The 22,561-nt window shown below is 34.8% G+C and overlaps 1 protein-coding gene across 2 annotated transcripts in view; it reads right to left on the reverse strand.

The window, feature by feature from the left end:
• bean1 (brain expressed, associated with NEDD4, 1) overlaps nucleotides 1-20,603 on the reverse strand; it is a 38,126-nt gene extending 17,523 nt beyond the window's left edge. The window contains exon 1 of one of the 2 annotated variants that reach the window (XM_088938869.1): nucleotides 20,481-20,603. In XM_088938869.1, coding sequence (XP_088794995.1) covers nucleotides 20,481-20,505 — 25 coding nt within the window. In that variant the 5' untranslated portion in view covers nucleotides 20,506-20,603. The remainder of the gene's footprint in view (nucleotides 1-20,480) is intronic. The other variant, XM_088938868.1, reaches the window with a different exon arrangement.
• Nucleotides 20,604-22,561: the final 1,958 nt, after the last annotated feature.

Genomic DNA, 22,561 nt, shown 5'->3' on the forward strand with positions numbered 1-22,561 from the left:
CATACTGCTAAAGCAACTATGGAGTTTTTCAGGGCCAAAAAGTGGAATGTTCTTGACTGGCCAAGTCAATGACCCGACCTGAATCCCATTGAGCATGCATTTCACTTACTGAAGACAAGACTGAAAGCAAAAAGCTCCCGAAACAAGCAGGAACTAAAAATGGCTGAATTACAGGCCTGGCAGAGCATGACCAGGAAAGATACCCAACGTCTGGTGATGTCAATGGGTCACACACTTCAGGCAGTCATCAATTGCAAAGGATTTGCAATCATGCCAAATTTTATTTAGGATTATGTTAATGTGTCCAATTACTTTTAGCCCCATGAAATGGAGGGACTATGTATAAAAAGGGCTGTGATTCCTATACGGTTCATCCAATATAGACGTAAATACCCTCGAATTAAAGCTGTCCAAATACTTATGGACTGCACTGTGTAGCCTACTGTATATTCAGACTTCACATTTACACATGATGGCTGTTATACCTAAACAAGTCCATCAGAATTGTTCCACTGCACCATTTTTTAAATTAATTTAATAAATATGAAAGATGAAGTAATAAAACCTCCTAAGAATCTTTATAAAGCTCCTCTTTGTTGTCATTTTCTTTATAATTACCCTCCCTCAAAAGTCAGGCATTAACTTTGCATTAACTAAGCCACAATAACATTAAGCCACAGCGACGAAGCCCCGTTATCTTTACCAGATTTGGATGAGAATCCAGCCAAGCATTCACCGAGGACTTCAAATCCAGTAAAAAATACAGAAGACTGGGATGGTGAAGGAGTGCCATGAGATCAAAATTAAATCCCTGCCAGTCTAGAAGCCCTCTTAACATGATAAGCTTTCCTTTTCTCCTGCTGAAAATGGAAACACTTTGTGAAACACTGCCTTTGCAAGAGTGAGATGTGACTTCTGCCACTATAGGAATAGCGGATATTGCTTCCTAGATTGATTCTTTTTTCTCTGGACACTGTGGCGCATCTCATAATCCCTGATTTATCAGCAGCCAATTATTGAAATACTGTTTAAAACGGACCTCCAAAAGTGCAGCCATTTACAGGGCTTGACAGTTCAGCAAACACATAAGCCAGTAAATGTGTGAAAATTTATCAGTAAGATGACAAAACAGTTTAGTGAAACAAGAGCCAAGATAGAATATAAATACTTTCCGTCATTTATGCTTAACTAATACATTTTACTACAATTCAAATATGACAAAATTATATTTACATATGATTTTTGAAGACTGCTAAGATTTCCTCTGACATTCATGTATAAGAATATATCAGATTACAGATGTCCATCCTGTGCCAAGGAGGACTGAAAACAGCATTTAGGAAACAAATTAATTGCATCAAGTTTCTAGCATGAAGCACTAAAGATGACATTGTGCTACAGTTTATATGTGCTATAAAATTTGTGCTATATTTTTATACATCTTAAATTATTGTCACAATGTTTCTGGTAGCTCTGTATTCTTAAGAATTCTTCCTTGACGTGCTGTTTTTGTTAAAATGTGTAGATTTTTTTACAGACCCACAAGGGATTATCATGGATGGAAACCCTTATTATAATGTGATATTCTTTAATAAACAAGTTTCTGTAGAAATTAATTTAGTGAAATTCTGAGTAACTTCATTATCATCATAAACAACTGAAAGATCATAAAAGAACAAGACAGAACATGCTGAACTCAACACAATTTAAAAAAAATAAACGATTGCTTAATTTGCTTAATTTCAAGACTTCAAAACATGTTATGATAAGTTATCTTGCATGTTTGTTGTTGTCTTGTGTTGGAAAATGCAGATTTGAAATGAAGATTTCAATGCGTGTCTGAGTTTTGATCATAAATTTGTACTTCTCCCCCAAACAAGCAATCACATTTCATAACTATAAAAATATAAAGGTATATAGATACCATTGATGATACATGGAATATATGGAAATATGGAAAGGGTCAATACACTTTTACTAGAAGGAATTATGTACAGTATATGGGACAGATACTGTATGTTTAACCAAGAAGCCTTAAAATTGCAGCAACTGTTTTTTTAAGGATACCATTACATTAGATTCAGTTAAACTACTTTAGAATCAGACCAATTAATTAACTGTGTATTAGTTGATATTCTGATATTCTGCTGAGTGATACCAGTTTTAAATAAATATCTGTAGGGGTCAACCTTATTTACTCCTTTCACTTTTTTTGTGGACCTCAAGTCTCCCCCTGCAGCAACTGCTTGCTGGGGCTGAATAAATTTATTGCTTTCTATCTGTCAGCACAGCTTTTGCTCTTCTGCCCAGCAATAAGTCTAGGTGCCCTTCTCTGAACCTTATCTGAAGAATCTGTGTCCTTTCTATAACACTGCAACACAGTAGTATTGTAGATAAGGACATACCAGGATATGGGTGCTATTTCTTTATAACATTCCTGGACATTCTACATGGATATTTGCACAATAACTATTTGCCATTTTAACCAATGTGATTTTTTCAGAGAACCTTCTCATAGTGAGAACCACCTTAATGCAATTCAAGCTATAAACCACTTGTTTCCAATATGCAACACTGTAAATTTACATTTGCCATGTAGCAATTTCTTATCATACCTAGACAGACAATTCAAACATGTGCACCGATTCAGTGTTTATTATGTAAGTATACTGTATACCATTTTATATGCTCAAAACATAGCAACCTGAGACGTGCAGAACCCTACTTCTAACATTGACCACACCAGGTCATTCTCCGTCTAATATCACATGCTTTGGACAGCTCAGGAACCTCAGTCCAAGAACACCAGCAATTCATTATGTTTTAAGAAATTAGAACTAGAGATCTCAGTATGAACTAATTTATTGAATGTCTTCTGAAAATCACAACTCAGATTAGGGTTTTTCAAACTTGTAATTGTTCAGTCCCAGTAGATACTTTTCTTTTGAAAGCCCACATTTTATTAGAATGTAATTTGTTGTGTAGACGGATTTCCAGTATACCTTATTAATTACTATTATGATTCTACAGGGACATTAAATGGAATTAATAATTCAATAAATACTAAAGTATACAGGAATAAATCAGGAACACTAAAATAGTATTTTAGTATTTGCAGCATTCAATCTTAAATAAGTCAGATTTTATTCTTCATAGTTGTACACTTACTATGCACTGAAACGTCTTACTCACAGGCAGCTTGTAATTGTATTTTACATTAATATGTTTCTTTTCTGATACATCTGATTACTTCATAATGATCTTGCCTGCCTCAAGCTTACATACTAACGTACTAACCTACTACTGGAACATATACTTCTCATTTTGAAGGTCCTCAAACATATAAAATGAGAAAGGCAGTTAAATAGCCTCTTCTCTTCCCCTGGAAAACCTAGAGAAAAACTGCTCATATCACAGCTGCAGTGGTGCAACCTTAATGGCACAGTATCTCAGCACATCAAGCTGGTGTGATAATAGATGGACAGCATGATTTTCACCGGAGAGAAAACAACAACTGCACTGCAACATGGCTATTAATGGCATGTGTTTCAAAAGGAGCAAATTAAATTGGCTCACAGCCACTGTTCCCTTGTATGTAAAGAAAAAAGCCAAAGATCTTTTCGGTCAAAAACTCAATTCCAGCTGCACCCCTATTTTGTGTAGTTTTTCAAAACTACTGCTGAGAGTGTAAGCTAAACCTCTTATCAAATTATCCTTCAGCTGAAGAAAAAAAAATGCCACACACACAGAAATGCCACACGGAAAAAAAGCAGGACGCTTCAGTACACTAAGATTTAACACACAATAGATTCTAGACTAGAGTGTACAATAAAAACAATTTGAATATGACAATTTCACAACTAGAGTGGCTAAGTGGTCAGGGCTGCTGCTCTACTTTTTGAATTACTAGGGAATAAGTGGTTTTCTGATAATAGATTTGACAACTATTAATTAAGAATGAAGAACACTACTCTTTATAAGTAGCAAGACAGGTGTGGCACAGTAATATTGTTGCTATAACTAACCCTCGTTTCCAAACAACTATTTATTTTATGTAAAGACAGTTTTCCTAAATCAGTTTTAGTGTTTCACAAAGATTTAGAGAACTGTCTATAACTACAAAATTAATAATTTGAGGAATGTTGGGTAGAGTTGGGGATTCTATTGTAAGAATATTCCTTTTTAAAGGAAATGTTACACATTTCAGTGGCTGCAACCAGCACACATCTTTTTCCTGTCCATGAAGATAATACTGAGGTCTAGAGTAAAAATGATTCCAGTACAATGCTAATATTTGGAAATGGATGTCATTTTTTTTCCTTCTTTTTAAAATACAGTACCCAGAGTTCCACTTTGACATACATTTTTATCAAGGGTTTCTGTTAAATTTATGCTAATGTTTGCAAGATGGGAGCACTCATTTAAATGCATTTCATTTCCAGTAAGTAAGCACTGCTACTTAGCTTTAAAATCTTCTGACAATTCTCCCCTTTCAACTTCATGATGATCAAGAATGTTCTGCTAACCAGAAGATACAGTATGTGAAAATTCCCACTGAACGCTCAGAGCACGGGCTGCTATTTTGTCAAACTTCTTTACCCTCTTTGATGAATGAAAATTAAAGATATATATATATACACCTGTATATTATAAAGTGAGTAGGTGTATTTCTAAAAAATATGTTACAACACAGTTTTTTACCTGTCTGTGTGATAGACATGGCAGGGTTGCCACAAAGTCATAATAGCAAAGACATCGTTAATCCCAGTTATTCATATTTTTAGAGGTTAAATTTAAAGAGGATATTGAGCATCTGTTATCTTAAAACACTTTCTCTCCATGAGTACTGTGTCTCACTTTAGATTAGGGGTTGCAAATGCCTTTTCTAAGTGTTTCCTAAATGGAATATGTAAATAAAGTGAGATAAATGTCATTACAACCAATCTCTATTACAGGTTAACTGCATATTAGTAAGAAAAGCCTAATCCTGACCATATTATGAATCAGAGCCATATGTTTATTCCTCAAAAACATATTTTTAATATAGACCCATATATAAATACCTTTTTATTAGTTAGAAATTTCACAAACTAGTAGAAGTGTCACCTCTTTCAATGTTTGAAACAGAACAAACGCTTAGGTTTAATGAGCAGCATATTCTCATGTCAGCTGTGAAAATATCTCTAGTGCTTTTCTTCTCTTTTTTGTCTTCTAAATGTAAAGTAAAAAGGCACTGTCAAAGGCAAATTTACCTTATGGGTAGAAGAGTTTAATTACTTTGCAAACTTTGAGATATTAAAGAGATGTAACCATCACGCAAGTATTCTAATTTATTTGTCCTGCTTGCTTTAAATTAAGTAGCCCGCTCTCTCCCTCATAGAAACATTTTGGTTTTTGACCGTTAAGTAATCTTCACCTAAAAATTCTATAGGATGAAATGTTAGCTATCACACTTAGCTGGTGAATATTATGCTTCTTACTCTTCCATATCAGCTATAACCAAGGCTTGATATGACATTTAAGCACAACATTTAATGTACAGTTTACATCATATGACCTTGAGTATATGAGTAAGTCATCTAGTGAGAAGAACTGTGCTAAGGGAACCCGACATTGTCTAAAATGTTTCTTCTCGTTGCTTCCAGAAAAAGGCAGCTCATGCCTTTGTTTTTTTTAACCTTGTATCATTAAGTGGTACACTTGAAAAGTGTGCTGTGTTGGAAAATTAAGAATTTGTCTATGTCGTACTGTCATTTGGTGAAAATGTAGGAAATGGTGAATTACCTATTAGATTTTTGTTTTGCCCACTCAAGTTATGGAATTACCCATTGAGTTTTTTCATGTCACAGCTACGAGCCCTGTGACCGCACACAGGAGAGAATGACAAAGAGTGGGCAGACTACCCTGACCCACCCACCTTCAAGCCACTTGCCTTTTAACACATCACAGGCAGCACAGACCCGTAGATTCAGAGCTGACTGGAGGAGTGGCACATCTCTCACCACCAGCACCGCAAAAGAACAGGACTGCAATACCTGAGTCATACTACTCAACCCTGATTAACCCTGTAACCCAGTGAAATACAGTCACTTACAGTAGTGGATGTAGACTTTAGTACCAAGGTCAACAAGTATAAATATAGATAGGCAGAAAGTAATTTTTAAAAATGTCTAGGGTGTTCCCCAATAAAGAAATTTGAACAGTGTGCTCTCAAACATGTAGGCAGCAACATTGTCATACCTACCGTGGTTCTTCAACTAGTATCAAAACCTATTCATCTTGAAGATGAAGTAAATTAAACATCCTGCTTGCCCTGTGGCTTTTGGAGACTACAGTCTATTTTGGTAGACCTTCAGTAAACACAAGCTGTTCCTGTTGACTACATATCTAGGTGTGAATGACAGTCAGGACCAGCATCTGGATATCCTCAGAACTGCTTTTATCCACTCTTAAAGAACAGATTTAGCCACTTTAGTACAACCTTAATACTATCCTTGCTTTCATTATGTCAGATTGTTTAGTATTAGACATGCTGACAGATTCTTTTTCAAAGTAATTATTTACTCACCATGGAACACTATTTCCCTTGCTGGTGGTGTATGAAAGATCCTTAGTGAAGGAAAGCAACACCACCATAGTCAACCTGTAATTTCATGATACAAAAATCAAATAATTTCTTTTATATCTTAAAGTAGAATAACTTCTGATCCTTGTAATGAGAATTCAAAGAAGCAATTATTTTAAGTTTAGGTCTCCCCACAACACTATGCTTACATCTTTAAAGTTATTCAAATTAAAATATTGCAGCTATCCCTGCTGAGTTTGCCTATGTCATCTTTTGAGTTGGTGCAAGATCTTTATGCTACTTCAAGAAACAAAACATTACATCTATAATACCTATCTAAACATAGATTTTCTATAAATAATATTTTGTGAAATACAGTGCAATGTTTCAAAATGAAGACCATTAACCTCTTTAATTTCCATATATTTCCAAAATCCATGTGTCATGAGACCAAATTACATTAAAAATACTTCAGCACTGAACGATTCTTAAGTACATGATGTAATCATTCTCATGATCTGAGGAATCTACTGTACTTTATTGTGTTTTCAATGCTATATTTTGTTGGAATAAGTACTTTGTTCATACTGTATAAACACAAATCTTATATATATTTCTGTCATGTTCCAAAAAAACTGATTTTACCTATGAATACCAAAATAAAAGTAATGAAAGCATTTTGCATATTGTAATAGTACTGCAGAAAATAAAGTTTCAATATTATAGACATGACTCTTCCAAACTTCACCAAGAATAAAAATGCTGTGTCCATTTTAAAACCAGTCTGAAGAAGTACTGTTTTATACACTTACTGCATTTACTTGATGTCTGTTTTTATATGAGTATATTCTGGGCTGCACAGTACAGCTTGCTTTTTTGTGTAGTTATTTTCCCGTGGTCACATAAAATGCACTGTGGCAGCTTGTTGTGAAGGGTGCAATTTTAAATAAAAGTTGACCATACTATAGATATGCATCTTGAAATGGAACTGTAGCACACAGTGCAGACCTGGATAAAAACACCAGGAGGGCTACAAGCACACAATAACAAGAACTGACAGCAGCTACCATAACCTTTACCACAAGGCTGTGCACACACCGTGGAATAAAAAAAAAACTAATCTGGGTCTCAGTGCATTGTCTCCTCCTTTGAGGAATTTTCAGTTTCCTACAAGTAGAACATGCCTCAAGAGAAACACTTCTTTTATAGAGTGTGTTTTGTTGCTGGGATTATAAATGATCACCATTCTCCACTTACTCTTTCTGTAATGTACCGAGCCATTTTAAATAAATTACTTATCTTGTATATTTATCACTTTTGAGCTTATGTCTGTTTTTGTATTTCAGTATTCTTTAATTACCCTCCCTTTCTCACGTTCCTCTTGATTTTGCTTTGAGTTCAGCTACTGGTTGAAAGGCTGAACCTGACTATGCGAGTTTCTGTTCTATAGAGAATGGATAGACCACCTTGAGAGTGGAGGTCACAGACTGGAATTTCCTCTAATGCTTCTTTGGAAACAAAAATAGGGGAACTCAGTTTGGGATTACAGTATACATGCACACTACATTGTATAAATTGTGAATACAATATAAATTCAGTGACTACAATCATTTTTATGGCTATAAATCACATCTCTACATTCTGTCTCACAATGTATGTAAAAAAAAATTTGTGTTTTTAAATGCTGCATTCATATCCAGGAAGCACAGGGAACAAGATGGAAATTCACTTCGGATGGAAGAATAATCCTTTGCAGGCACACACACTTACATGCACAATTTAACCTAGCCAGCATGTCAATGGCAGGAAACCAGAGTAACCATACACCATGCACCAAACCCAGTCCCAAAGGTTGCAGTGCTAATCTGGACACTACCATGCTACCCATTTAGAATTCTTTTGAAGAAACATACAGTATACATGTATGTACCAGTAAGGCCTTCTATCCAGTTCCATAAGTATCCATAAAAAGAGATTATATTGTTTAGTGCAACTTCTTCTGCTGTTCATGTCTGTTCTCCTACTATTCATCACCATTACCATCACTTTCAATAACAATTCCAATTGTTTATTGGAATATTGAAACTTTCTAATAACAATTCCAATTGTTATCGGAATTGGTTAATCCAATTCAGGGACACAATGGCCCAGAGCCTGTTTCGGGAAGCACTGGTCTTAAGGTGGGATACACCCTGGACGGGACGCCAGTCGACACTTACTACTCATTGACACTTACCAGCTATATAGAAGCCAATTAACCCCCCAACATTTGGACTGTGAAAGGAAACCAGAGCACCTGGAGCAAATCCGTGTGAACATGGGGAAAACATACACACTCCCCGCAGATAGCACCCCAGGGCCTAGCACTGCCTGGCTAACCATTTTGCCTCTGTGCCTCATTGTGTACTGTATACAGTATATAATATGTATATGTTTTATGTAAGAAAAATAAAACTATTCCAAAGTAATATCAATAACAATTACAGAAAGCACAAATAGAACACAGATTATCCATATGCTCTTTTCACATCAATTTATTTCTAATGAAATTATTTATTGCAAGCTGGGAATAAGTAACTCTGGTACAGCGATGCTTTGTCCTGCTACTGCTAAAAAATGTGTAAGGAATACAGTCTAACTGAGCCTCATCCTTTGTTCCATTTTTTACTGAATGTTTTGTATGCAGTTAGTGGGCAACATTAACTTGACAGCACAGCTGTGCACAGCAAGGAGAAAAAGGAAAACTAGCTACAGGCTTGCACTAGGGAGAACCTGAAAAGATTATTTCCCTCAGTGTGTCCTGACAGCTTTTCTCTTCTCATCAAAAACATGTTCATTCAGTGCCACTGAGAGATGTACAGTCCAGATAAGGAAAGACAGTAGACTTTTTTATTCAGGAAATAGTTGTTAAAAATAAAAAAATAACTATGACAAGAAGGCACAATGATGGACAGTATGTCAGACACCATAGCTGCATATCAAAGCATAGAACAAAGCCTATTCAGTGTCTATTTATATATATAAAAATGATGCTAGACAGGATAAGTATTGATCAGAATCTTACTACAACCTACATTAAGTTCTTGCCCAGATGAACTTTACTGACAATGTGCGATATGAACAATGCTTTATGACAATTCCTATAGCACTTCCCCAATAAGCTGTGCTTTGGACATGCAGAATATTCAGTTGAGTTTGTGGCTAATCATATCAATACCTTAACCAGAATAATCATGGTTGTATAGAGCTGATTAGTATTTCCACATTTAAATAGTCCCAGTTGGTCTGTTTAACATTGATGAGATGAGAAATACTTTGCAGACTTACTGGTGCAGCTGAATATATCATATCCACTGCCTATAGATTCGTTCATTCGGCAGTGTTGGTCCATTGCTGTTATTAATGTGAAATTCACTTTTAAATGATTTATCTGTTGTTACCTGCACCGGGTTTTTAAACTCACTAGTAAAATAAAAAGCATGCATACAAAAGTTAAGTACTAAGGGAACCACATAATAATACAAATTTAAAATCATTTCTTTATGCTACTGTAATTCAATGTGAAGTAGCTCTCTCTGAAAAAAAATCATTCAAATGGAGGGTGCTTCTGTGTGTACAGTACCTTTGTGAAAGTAATTAGCAATGAAATCCTTTAATGGAGTAAAGTCTCTTAACATCCAAGTGACTCACTGGTAGGTATAAGATCTCATAACTCTAGATGTGTAAAATCACTGCTGGAAAATGTATAAGTGAAATATCACACTCCAAACAGAGTACCGGTCTGAAACCTGTGCTGACACAGTTGTCTAATGTAATGTTTACATTCATCCCTATTGAATTTCTCTTCCTACAAATTAATTAAATCTGTGTTTAATACCAATTGGATTGCTTTGGTAAAAAAAAGGAATTTTGGTCATGTGGCATCTGCTACAAATTTATTTTTTACACTTCACTGGGGCTGATGAAATGAGCTCTGTCTAATTTAGCGCCCAAATCCCATCTGAGACCTGTGATTTTTCTTCGTTTTATCCTTGTATTCAGAAGAAGTATATAATCTGGCTTGCCTAATGGGCAGAGACATTCCCATTTGTGAGTGAAGGTGTACAATGTGACTGGCACTCTGCAGCTCCAGAATTAACCTCCAAAATCAATTTTACATTGAGATGATTCAGCATCCCAAGGTCATCTCAAAGCACCATCTGATCTCTGCTATCAAGCGGCACAAGACCTGCCAGGACTGACAGCAGACTGCTCATCTGAGTATAGCATCAAATAACCTTTTAGAGAAAGATTTTTCCTCACTTAGGTGTGTAAACATGCACATGACACAGATAAATGATAACACTGTCTGACATTTTACTTCTGCATAATTTTTTTATTTCAATGAAGGCTTTTAGCATTCTAATTGACTGATTTTTTACTTTTTTACCCAAAGGAGTCAACAGTTTAACATGAGATGAAAAAGGAATGGGACTGCAGATAAAGTATTGTCACATAATCAATAATTATGCTGTGACTGAACATTATTTTGAAAGGAAGAGAACATTAGTCATTATTTATAGATCTTAAATTTATGTGGATTATATTACAATCAAATTTATGAATGCTAAATGCATTTTCCGGAAAGGGGTTAGTTTTGCTTTTTTGTTTGAATTTGGGTGTATGAATATCAGAAAAGCATTGCTAAAAACATGGAAGCTTATATAAATACCATTTATGTACTGTATAGTTTCTTTGATTTGAATTTAGATAGCATTAAAAATGCCATTCCTATGTATTCTATTAATTTTAAAAAGGTGTAGCTCAAAGTACACAAATGAAGTATCTAGATTCCAACACATCACCCAGCACAAGGGTTAAGAAGGTGCACTTTCAGGGTATTATTGCAACTCTTCCAATATGCACGCTGCAATTACTTCAAATTCTAATTTCTTGTAATCCCACTGCTTTGATGTTCAAAGCCCATGGGTGAAGCAGAGATACAACCGAGTGGTGTACAAGTTTTTATATTAATTTAGAAGATGATTTTGATTTGTCACGCAAAAAATAAGCAAACACACTATTTTGAAATCACCAGTAAACAACTCTGAACACTACATCTAAGATAATAACCAAGAGCAATTTGTTATGATGCATAATTCCAAATATTCAATAACCCTGCTTTGAGATTAGCGACATTTTTAAATAGACCAATATTGGATTCAATGCAATAGAATCTCCTTTATTCTTAAAAAAAATCAAGTACAGATAAGTGTGATTTATTTTCAATTTGCACTTAATATTTGCATCAATATTTCAGACTATATTCTTAATAATTCTAGAAACAGGTTATTGTTTTTTCTACCATCTGCTGTCACAGAGATTAGTCAGGAGCCCCCCAGCTTCCACACAAGGTTAAATACCTAGGGAAAATGGCTTTTTGACAAAAACAACTAACCCCACTACCAGGGAGGGAAAATCCCTTTTATCACATGCATTTCCACTGAGAAAATTCCCACAACTAGGTTTTATTGGAAGCAAATCAAAAAGACTAAGAGCCTAATTTTGTCATGAGTCATCAGCACAAATGCTGACCGTGAAAAAATGAAGTACATGATCCTTCTCTGTCGGATAGAAAAAAGAAATAAAATTAAATGCGATTAACTTTATTCCAGTAGGTGATATGCACAACTGTGATACCATTGCGATTAGTTTAACACCAATTACATTTACACAAAAAAGATGTCAGTTACACTAATATACAGATGAGTTTGTCTGCCGAAGGGCAAAGCACACCTGTTCTATGTTGTTCTATGACAAACATATAACACTGATGTGAATTTAATGAATCAGTTTTTGTATTACATTACATTATTACGTTCAGTACAGGCAGTGTTTGTACTCAGATCAGTATAAGTTCCACAGAATTCCAACTCTAAGTATGTCCTTAAAGTCCACTGAAAGAACTTCTGTGCTGTTTGGTTTAATGGTTTCATATGGCTTTATGCTTTCATGTGGTTCCACCAGTCTGCAATAATTAAATGTTTATCCATCAACCATTTTGTAAAACCTTAAAATGCTTCTTTCCAATCTTCTCCTCAGTACTGGCACTGAGCTGTTAAGAAAATTCAGAATTGAAAAAAGTGCCTGTCAAAAGATATATGATCTGCCCTAATTAAGCACAACTTTGAGGTTGCTAAAAATGTAGACTTAATCTCTTATCTTTGCCTTGCAAGGGGCAAAATGTAGAAAATGTTTTAAGGAGCTCTGCAAAGATGCAAATTAGTTTCCGCACACAGAAAAGGCCTAAATAATTGGACCATTCTGACATCACATTAAACTAGTCTATACAGTGTAGGTGTGCAGACCATACAATACTCTTTTTTACCAAGTTTAGAGGAATTTACAAGTGGGGTAGGAGTAGCTTTGGCATGTGTAGTGACATAATTTGGAGTATAAGATTTTATACAAACATAGTATTTAACTGAAATATTATTCTATTGCACTACTGAAACCAGCATTAGGTAATTACCCTGGTGTGACCTTAAGTGGCAGTTTCAAGGACAAATTGCAATTAGGTCTTGCTAGAGTGGTGAAGCTTTTCCTCTTCATTAATATTAATTGCTTTAACTGTTTTCTGACTGCATGCACTGTAGTAGACATTGTGACAATATACATTGAACATAAATTCAAAACCTCCAATATAATGCATGATAATTAAGTACTTTGAATGGCATGTATAGGATTTCAGTAGCCAGCCCCAGTACCTCTTAATAAAGTCTTATTCTTGTTAATTAAAAAAAAATCCAGACTTTTGCCCCAGTAAGGATTCTGCCCTCGAAATAAAAACATTATGAGATTAAGATCACACTTATATAAACAAAATGTATGGTTTCAGTGGGGTATGAAAAGCAATACAATGCCCTGTTTTCATGGGACTAACAGGTTTTGATCCAGTACTAAGTGTCATCACTTGCACAGTGCACTGCAAGATAAAATACTTGAGGCTGCACTCCCTTGAGGTTGAACCTTTATAAGACCATTCTGATAAACCTCTCATGACTAACCTGCCTAGTGGGGTTCAGCGTCCTGTGCCACAGACAACTGCTGTAACAGCAAATTTAAAAGAAAATAAATAAAAAGAATCCAAGAATTCCATAATCACATTTGGATACAAATATGAAAAGGTAAGATGTTAATGTAAACCTGGGTGTAGAATCTTCTCAGCAGTAGAATGAAAGTGCATAACTATAAAAATATGTATTTGGACAATGTAAGGCAAATTATAATTACAGTGACAGGATATCATGTCCATGGCTCTAAGAGCTCATGTACTGGGGAAAAAGGTTAAAATATTCTTCTGAGCACCTTGTGGGCCCTAAGGGGCCTGTTTTATTGCGATATTATTATACAAAAACGATTTTTTTTTGTAAAAGCGGAACCCTACTCTGCAGTTAGAACTCTCGTCAGAACAGCCAGGACCCACCCACTTTTTTAACTTTCTAAACACAGTCATGTATGTAAATATTTAAAAGCTATTCACACAGAGGAGTGAATTTCAATAATCTCACTGAAGGAGAGATTGTTCCTTTCCCTCCTCTCCCCCCTGCTGCATGCCATAGCAATTAATAGATTCCTATTAGGAAAGCACTGATACTAATTACAAAGAAAATAGCTTTCTTCTAAGAGGCACAGAGAGAATTCACCTGACATCTGCTATCTCAGTTCTGCCACCTGCAATGCCTGTAATTGTTTTTAGTGACAAGCAAACAGACATAATGGGAAATATATACAAAGCATTACTGTGAATTAAAAATGGTCATATTAACAAATGAGATGAAAATACTTGAATTTTTGCTTTTTAGACATTGTTGTATTGAAACATTCATGCTGTGACCATCACAGAGTTGGACTTCATTTACATTATTTACTCTTTAAGTCAGGAAAGAAACACAAAGACAATAGTGCTGAAGAGTTAAAAGTATTGATTCCAATCTTTGAAACATATTTTACGCTGTGCTTCCTTTTAAACAAAGTCAGGTTACTGCTTGAAAAATATATTGCTTTGTTCAGAAGAATGAAGATTTTAAAACATTAACCTTCTCTTATGGAGGCTGAATACATAAGGCATTATCCTTGATAAGGTTTAGGCTGTATACCTTTTCTATGACGTTTGAAAATATGATTTATTATTCTGATAACACTACTATGTATGGTTTATGGAAAAGCTGCCATGAGTTAATATTTATATTGTTTTTATATTCTTAAGAAACCTGTGTTGTTTTTGTTCTTTTTTGCATTTAGACAAACTGCAAATTGTGAATTTGCGCTTCAGGGTCTTTGTCCTTTTCGTTCACTCCAGAATTTATTCAAATACACATAATGCTGCTTTCTTATTATAATTAAATGAAAACATTTTAAAATAACTGAAACTCAAGGTCATAACAGGAGCACAATTGTATTCATTTTACATGACAGATACATCAGCACAATGAATAAAACAGTTTCTCAGCTGTCGGAAGCACAATGCCTCCTGTTGTTCATTTAATTTAAGGCTTTTATGCAGCAACTTGATTAAAAATGCTAATATATGAATTCAAGGACAAATATAAAGCCATCTCTCCTTTAACTTAAAGGTTATTAATGAACTTGCATTGATTTATATTAGAAAGGCTGCAAAACTAGTACTGGTTCTTTCATTCTCATAGTAGCTGCAGAGATTTGACCTGCGGCATATTAATATTCACTTAAATGTACTGCTATGTAATGCTATTAAGTCATAAAATTACCTCAAAGACATTTCCTTGCAGTCCAGCAATATTTTCAAAATGTGAATTGTGTTATTATATGGGTGCAATAAAGATTGGGATCATATATTTATAAGAATGACAAAAATACTTCTTTAAAGTAGCTGCAATTCATTTCATGCATTTGTGAAGTAAAACATATTCTTAGACTGAATTTGGAATTATCAATATTTCATGGTAATTATTGATAAAGTATATTTATTTAAAAGAATACATATATAATAACCAGGTATTTCACAGTAAATTAATGATGTAGAAAAATTCTATAAATGTATGTCAACTTTGGCAATGCTATGCTTTTAATGTTACAAAATGTGCCACCATTTGTTAAACACATCTAGAAATAATATTGTTCTATCTTTGCTTCATCATAGGAGCAGTGTTAACTGCTTGCTGCAATATTTTCTTCATCATTAGTTAAAAATAACACTGTTTTGTCTTGCTCTTGAAGATGTACAGTAATTAGAAATTGGACAAACATTCTCTTTACAGCCTGCATACAATCATGTAATACACATAATATGCACGTGCAGTATACATGTAATAATAAGTCATCTGTACCTGAGAAACAGATGTTGGTGTTGATTATATATATTAAATAGCTCCTGCTGCTGTTGGCAGTGTTGAAGGCTGGAGAAATTTCACCTTCAAAGTGTCAAAAAGGACAAAAATAATCTGTACAGTATATAACTATATCTCCTTAGTGCTTAATCTTGATTTTAACTTTAACTGTAATGTTCTTTTGAATATTAGTGAAATGTAGCTATTATCAATTTGAAGATATTTCTTTTAACAAAGGATTTTTGTTTGTAGTTTGAAGATAAACAAATCTCTCCACTACTTTATATGGCTACTTTATAATGAGTAAGTGAGGACCAATAAAATGGAAGTCTGAAGGGTCCATCCAATGCCAGTAATGGAAACTGAAATTCTACATGAATTTATATAGATTTAAGAGGACCACCCAAGATAATAAATCTTTACAGTCCTCCCCAGCATATCACTTGTTTTATATGACCATTACTTTATTATATGCTATACTACTGCACCAGAAAATTACACATTCCTCCAAGAAAAAGACAGTGGTACACACAGTCTCTTTCTCTCCATACACAGAGACAGGCAGACACAACAGACAAGCATACTCTGTTCAAGACAGTGATGAAATCTGATCCCTAGAGTTCAAACAGTTGCATTTAGAAGAAAGGCTCTGATGGGATTCAGTCTCAGCACCACTGGAGTGTATCTCACACAAATGAGTTCCACACTGGCAGTGGCTCAGCAGGTATGCCTCTGGGAGGCCAGGACAAGATTCAGAAGACTATGACTAATAGAAAGGTCTCACTAGCTGATGCCTCTGTCAGGCAAGACACACTGCACCTTGAAGGGCAACTGGGGAAAGGTCACCACTAACCTGGAGTGCTATTCATGCACAAGCCAATTAATAAACTGTCAGCATCTGCTGCATGTGAGCTTTAAAATTGTTTCGAATTGTGTTGAATGGCTTTAAAAACACAAAATATGTGTGTAAGCATCTGAATCAATGGTATCTGTTGCTTTTTAGTACATAGAAAAACAGTTATAGTGCACTGAATTATAACGCCCTGGATCTTATTCAACCCTTAATTACCCTGTTTGAATGCAGCTCCAATGTTATGTGCTCAAGGAATCAAAGCAATTACACAAAACTGTGGATTATTTTTTAGTCACGGACCTGGTTCAATTATTGTTACACTTTGGAACACTGGGCTATGTGCTGCATCTCAGTGCTGATGTGCTGTCCAGTTCAATACTGAAGCAAAGTTAAAACCAGATTTACAGTACATTGATATCAGTAAGCAAGGAATTGCATATGGTGAACAAGGTCGATTTGAGATATTTTAAAATCTTTTTCGAATTCAATCAATTCTTTGCCTACAGTACAAATACCAAGAACACCACAGTAAGAAGCTGCAATAAAAAGTGGAAAATAAACAGGAGAAAGGTCTTTTTTTCCAACCGATGTGTCCTTAAACAATGTAAACTCCTGCTGGAATACTGTGAGTAGAATACAAATTAGACTTCTCCCACAAAGTATTCTCTATATTATTCTGTTAAAATGTTAAGATGGCAAAACCTTTTTTGTAGTAGCTTGGTCATGCCTGCCATCTTGTATAGTACTAAGGTCTGTTGTACATTTGGAAATGACAAGAATACTGTAGCTCCAGCAGTGATGAATTGTGACACATGCTATTTGCTAGGAGTAAACACCCTGGAATTGACAATGATCCTGTCCTTTTCTTTTCTTCCCCCAAACAAGGGAAACTGAAATCAAATGTCCAGTCAAACCAGCCACAGCCTGGGGTTACAGTGACATTTGGAAAATGAGTTAGATGAGTTATGAATTATAGATTAGAGCGGAGGCAGAGATTCAGATAAACAAGTTTCCGAAATACCTCTGACAAGCATAGTGAATTAGAAGCACCAGGCACTGTGCTCAGTACTCCTAATGGAGGCTTGTCTTATCATTATTCCCTTGCTTATATTTGCTTCCGTGTTATTACGTTGCATTTGGTTTGACTGTATTAAAGCCATTGTCATCTGCTTTTCAACATCAGCTAGAAAACACATTCGAATTTCAAGACACCAGAATCAAAACAGACACATTTCCAAGTGATCAATCAAATGACAGATATGCTGTAAAAGGCATCTCTGTGAATGGGTTTCCTGCTTCAATTAAAACAACTTTATTATTGATGATTTGGACTGATAAGATTATATTTCCCCATAAAGGAATCATCTGCTCTGCCACCAGAGCTAAGAGCTGCATATTAAACCCACTGAGAAATATTTTCATTTTTATATTATAGTTCTTTTTCCCAAAGGGACAGAAACAGGTCACAATCCACAAATACAATATATAACCATCTTCTTAAGTACAGTGGGAGACTTCCAGAAAAGACTATATAAGACACCTTCTTTGCTTCTTAAAAAGAGGAACATTACTATATTTCAACAGAAACTGTAACTTTCACTTCACTTTACAGTGTCTAATGATACAGTGAGATTTAATGTTAAATACAGTAGCATTAGCAATGTACACTTAGATGCACATAACCGTCCTTAATTTTTTTTCCATATACAGAAAATGTTTTAATTTTTTTCTTTGCTAACTGTAAACTTCTCTCAACAACATACAAGTGAGTACAGATTTAGAGCTACTGTAGGTCAATCTGACGTTTTCAAATCTGTCACTCAAAGATACAACAGTGCTGACTTGTCTCCTACTGCTAACAATTGACTGAAAGGTCAGGATAAATCAGCAGTAGGCACATAAACACTGTAGCCTGAGGAAAGGTTAATCTCAGTGAGGTGTTTGAAAGAGCTACAATCACTGAGCAAATGAAACAGATTTTAATGATGGAAGTGTTGCATAAGTAAATCTTTGTGTCTTCTTCATAGACTTAAATGAAAATACATGTCAGCTGCAATCTATCAATATACTGACATTAAAAAGTTTTTAAATTAACTAGTCACTGATTGAACAAGTGGCAAAACTCACTGTAGGCTAAATCACAGAAATGACAAGTGTGGGTGAATCATTCTTACAGCTGTTGATGAAAACTCTTTGACGTCTTTCCATTAATTGTATAACTATTCATTTTATTCAACTATATTCATACTCACCCTTGAATGTGTCACATTCCTCATAAAAGACTAACTTGTATTAAATCATTCATGTTATTAAAAATATGTTCAATGACAGGGAACCAAACATATACAGTAGCCAACTGTCAATTGATCAACAATGCAATTCAAGTTCAAAATCGTAAGAAACAAGTTACCTATCAAAAACTGGCCTTTAAATGTCATTCTTCACTTATCAAAGGAAGCAATGCAAACTTGCTACACAACCATTTTATTGCCTACAATAACAGTGAAATGTCACTAAAGACTACGGTTTCAATCAGATTCTATGATGATTAACTATTATTTAATTTGCTTAATGCATTTAAAAAAGAAAAGTTTTAAAAATGTGCATATTTTTTCCTACACATTATAAATCAAAGATCCATTCTTAAAGCAAAATGAACAAAAATTAGATATCACACATCTCCTATCCTTTTTGTCATAATATCAAAAAAAATTAATAAGATGTGAATTGTATTTGAATTTTATACATTATTTTCTGACATACTATAATACTCAATTTCCTTGGTTAGATTACTATTTAATTGTTTAAACAACACATAAATGAACAAGAGTGTCTCCATTTTGTTTTATCCTGTGAAATTGTTTAAAGGAACCTGATAAGAACATAGGATAACCTCGATATAATTTCATACCCCTAAAATCTCTCGGCACCCAACCTGACAGGTAAAATATTTACAAGAATTAATTCTGCTTCTACTGTGGCTGGAGTTTTTTTTATATCTGACGGAGAATGTAACAGGGACCTGCCAAGTGAGAATATCACCATTAAATACATGGCAGACAAAAAACTATGAAACATCAATGAACATTATCACTTCATTAAGTTCACACACAGAAAGACTTAGCAATGTTTTTTAAAGAGTTAACACCAGTGTGCCTCTGCTGTAGTTCTACAGAAAGTCTATAATGTGAGACTTTTCCAAGAAAACTACAGTAAATCAGAAAAACATTAGAAATCACAGGTAAATAATTAAAGCTCTAAAAAACCAGCAAAACTTACAAAAACAACATACAGTACAGTGCAAAGCTTGTGCCACTGTCTTTATGTATAATGCCTATTTAAAATCCCTTTAAAAAGTTTTAGTGAAAAATATATTTCATTTATATTTTCCACACATATTCTCTGTTCATTCAGTGGAGCTTTATACATTTGTAACAACTTTCAGCAATAGAAATAAATTCTGCTCTGAAGCAAAAAAACCTCCCTTGCTAATGTTTAGATGAAGGAGGACCTTGTATTCCTGGATTCTAAGTAACTGAGGTGCACCAGTCATTTTATGTTAACAAGGGTAGTACTGTCACAGCAGATTAGTCAGAAAGTTTTCATAATGCTGAAAAGCAAAAGTAGAGGTGAATGAAAGCTGATCAGATAAAACGCTAATTTTGAGTGATTACATTTTATTAGGTGACTAGAGTTGTATTGAAATTCCTCTTACCTGAGCAGATCAATTTCATCAACATGTACTCCCTGCCACAGTCCTTCTTATAGTAACATCTCAGCCAGTTAACAAGGCAGTTTCCAAACCTGAGCTCCTCCTTTTGGCAGAGAAGAGTGATTTCCTCATCTGAGAGAAAAGGAAAGGATCAAAATGACAGCAGCCCCGTTGTTCCCAGACCCAAGAACAGTTTGTAGCACATCAGCTACCCATACAGTTCTGTATCCATGTGCTTTTACAGTATTTGGCTATAGGCTCTGAGAAATATTACAGATGAATGCTGTGTGCTTTGAACGTCATGCTTTATGGCATGTAGAATTAAAGGTGGTACTTGTAGGCATGTAATTCACTATTTTTGATTGTGTTAAAATGATCATACAGATGTGTTTAATATTATTATATATAATAAATATATATTAATAATAAATATTAAAATAGATTTTAATATTAAAAGACCATGTGGGTAACAAGAATTTGCAGTCAATCTGATTGGTCTCTTTTTTTTTTCTTTGCAGACACCAATGGCTGCAGCCCCAGCTGCTTACAACAATTTAAGCGTGACTCTTCCTGCTCTTGAATTTCTTTAATTTGGTCTAAAATAAGAAAGACAAGAGCTAACAGAGATGCAGCAGGATCCCTTGCATTTTCAAAGCAGTGGTGCATTAACTCCCGTTAGGCATCACGGAAACCACAAGGATTACTTACAGGCTTTAGAGTAGTTCCTGCCAACTTCAATTCCACTTGAGCTTCCAGCGACTAAGGGGACATGGAGAAGGAGAGCTGAAAAAAAAGCAAACATTAAAAAAAACCCCAGTAATCACATTTTGTGCTCCTGCCAGCTTTATTTTACTGTAACCAGAGTGTTTCCAGTTCTACCTCTGACAGCTCTGGAGTTCATGTGACATTTCATTTCAAGCACAATGGGGAAAACACATATATCAGCTGAATTCTGGATTTGTGTAGCATTCATTAACATGTTCTTGGGTAGTTTTCAGCATGTTGTTTAGTTGATCATCATTTCAGCTTGTTGCATGTTTGGCTGAAAATCACATCGGACAGTACAATGCAGGGGTGCAGAAATACCCCTTTAGAAATTATGAACTTTTTCAGATTTAGGATTTGTTTAACTAACTACATTTTCATCTAACTTATGTAGGTGTGAGCTGTAATTTCATTGCACATTAGTTGTGTAAAATACTAAATAGCAGCTTCTATTTCCCATGTTTCTCTTTCTGTTTACTTGACAGTATTTGTGGACATGAGTTTGGAACCACAGCTGGTTATAAAGTATACAAGTCCGTCTCTTCATTTCTCAGGGTGCACAGTGGTTATATCTCAGAATGCCAGAGCTCTACAGCCATTTGGAAGTATAATTTTTCGTGAAGTTGGAGGAACCTGCCATAGCAGAGGAATATAAAGTGCTTTCTTGTTCTCCCTTGAGTTCAAGTTCTGATTGTAAAGTAATTTTGCAAGAATATCTATTAAAGGCACTAGAAATCATTTAGGAGCACTCTCCTTTTTTCAATAGATTCAGAAAAAAATGTCAACAGCTGTGCTTTCCCATCAATCTAATACAGGAATAGTGCTGCTGTTCATTTTGGGCCTACCCTTCCCCAGTATATGCAGTTTAAATGTATATATGTATATTATTTTGCATATAATTATTGTACATTATCCTTAATACAGTATGCTATATAGCCACAGGAATGCAATATTAAACAAGGAGGAAACAATCTCATCTGAATAAACAGCACTAACAACAATAAAACAAAAATGAATGAACTAAAACTTAACATTACATGTGTATGCAAACAAATATGTATGCGAATCATTTCAGTCTTCGCATAACTGAAAGTGAAATACATCGAAAACCTCCAATGAATTCGAAATACAAATTAGCTAGGTTAAATACGCAATTCGTAGAAACCCTTCGTCAGGTGAACTTCACATTCGAAATCTAGAGACATCCACTGCTTTTCATATGTATCGGGCTAAAGTAAAACACATTTCAAATTCAAAGAGCTTTATTGGCATGACCGAGGAATTACATTGTTGCCACAGCAGAAACAACTAACAGAACA

This window comes from Atractosteus spatula, chromosome 21 (assembly GCF_055471065.1).
Source record: "Atractosteus spatula isolate fAtrSpa1 chromosome 21, fAtrSpa1.hap1, whole genome shotgun sequence".
NCBI classification, from domain to species: domain Eukaryota; kingdom Metazoa; phylum Chordata; class Actinopteri; order Semionotiformes; family Lepisosteidae; genus Atractosteus; species Atractosteus spatula.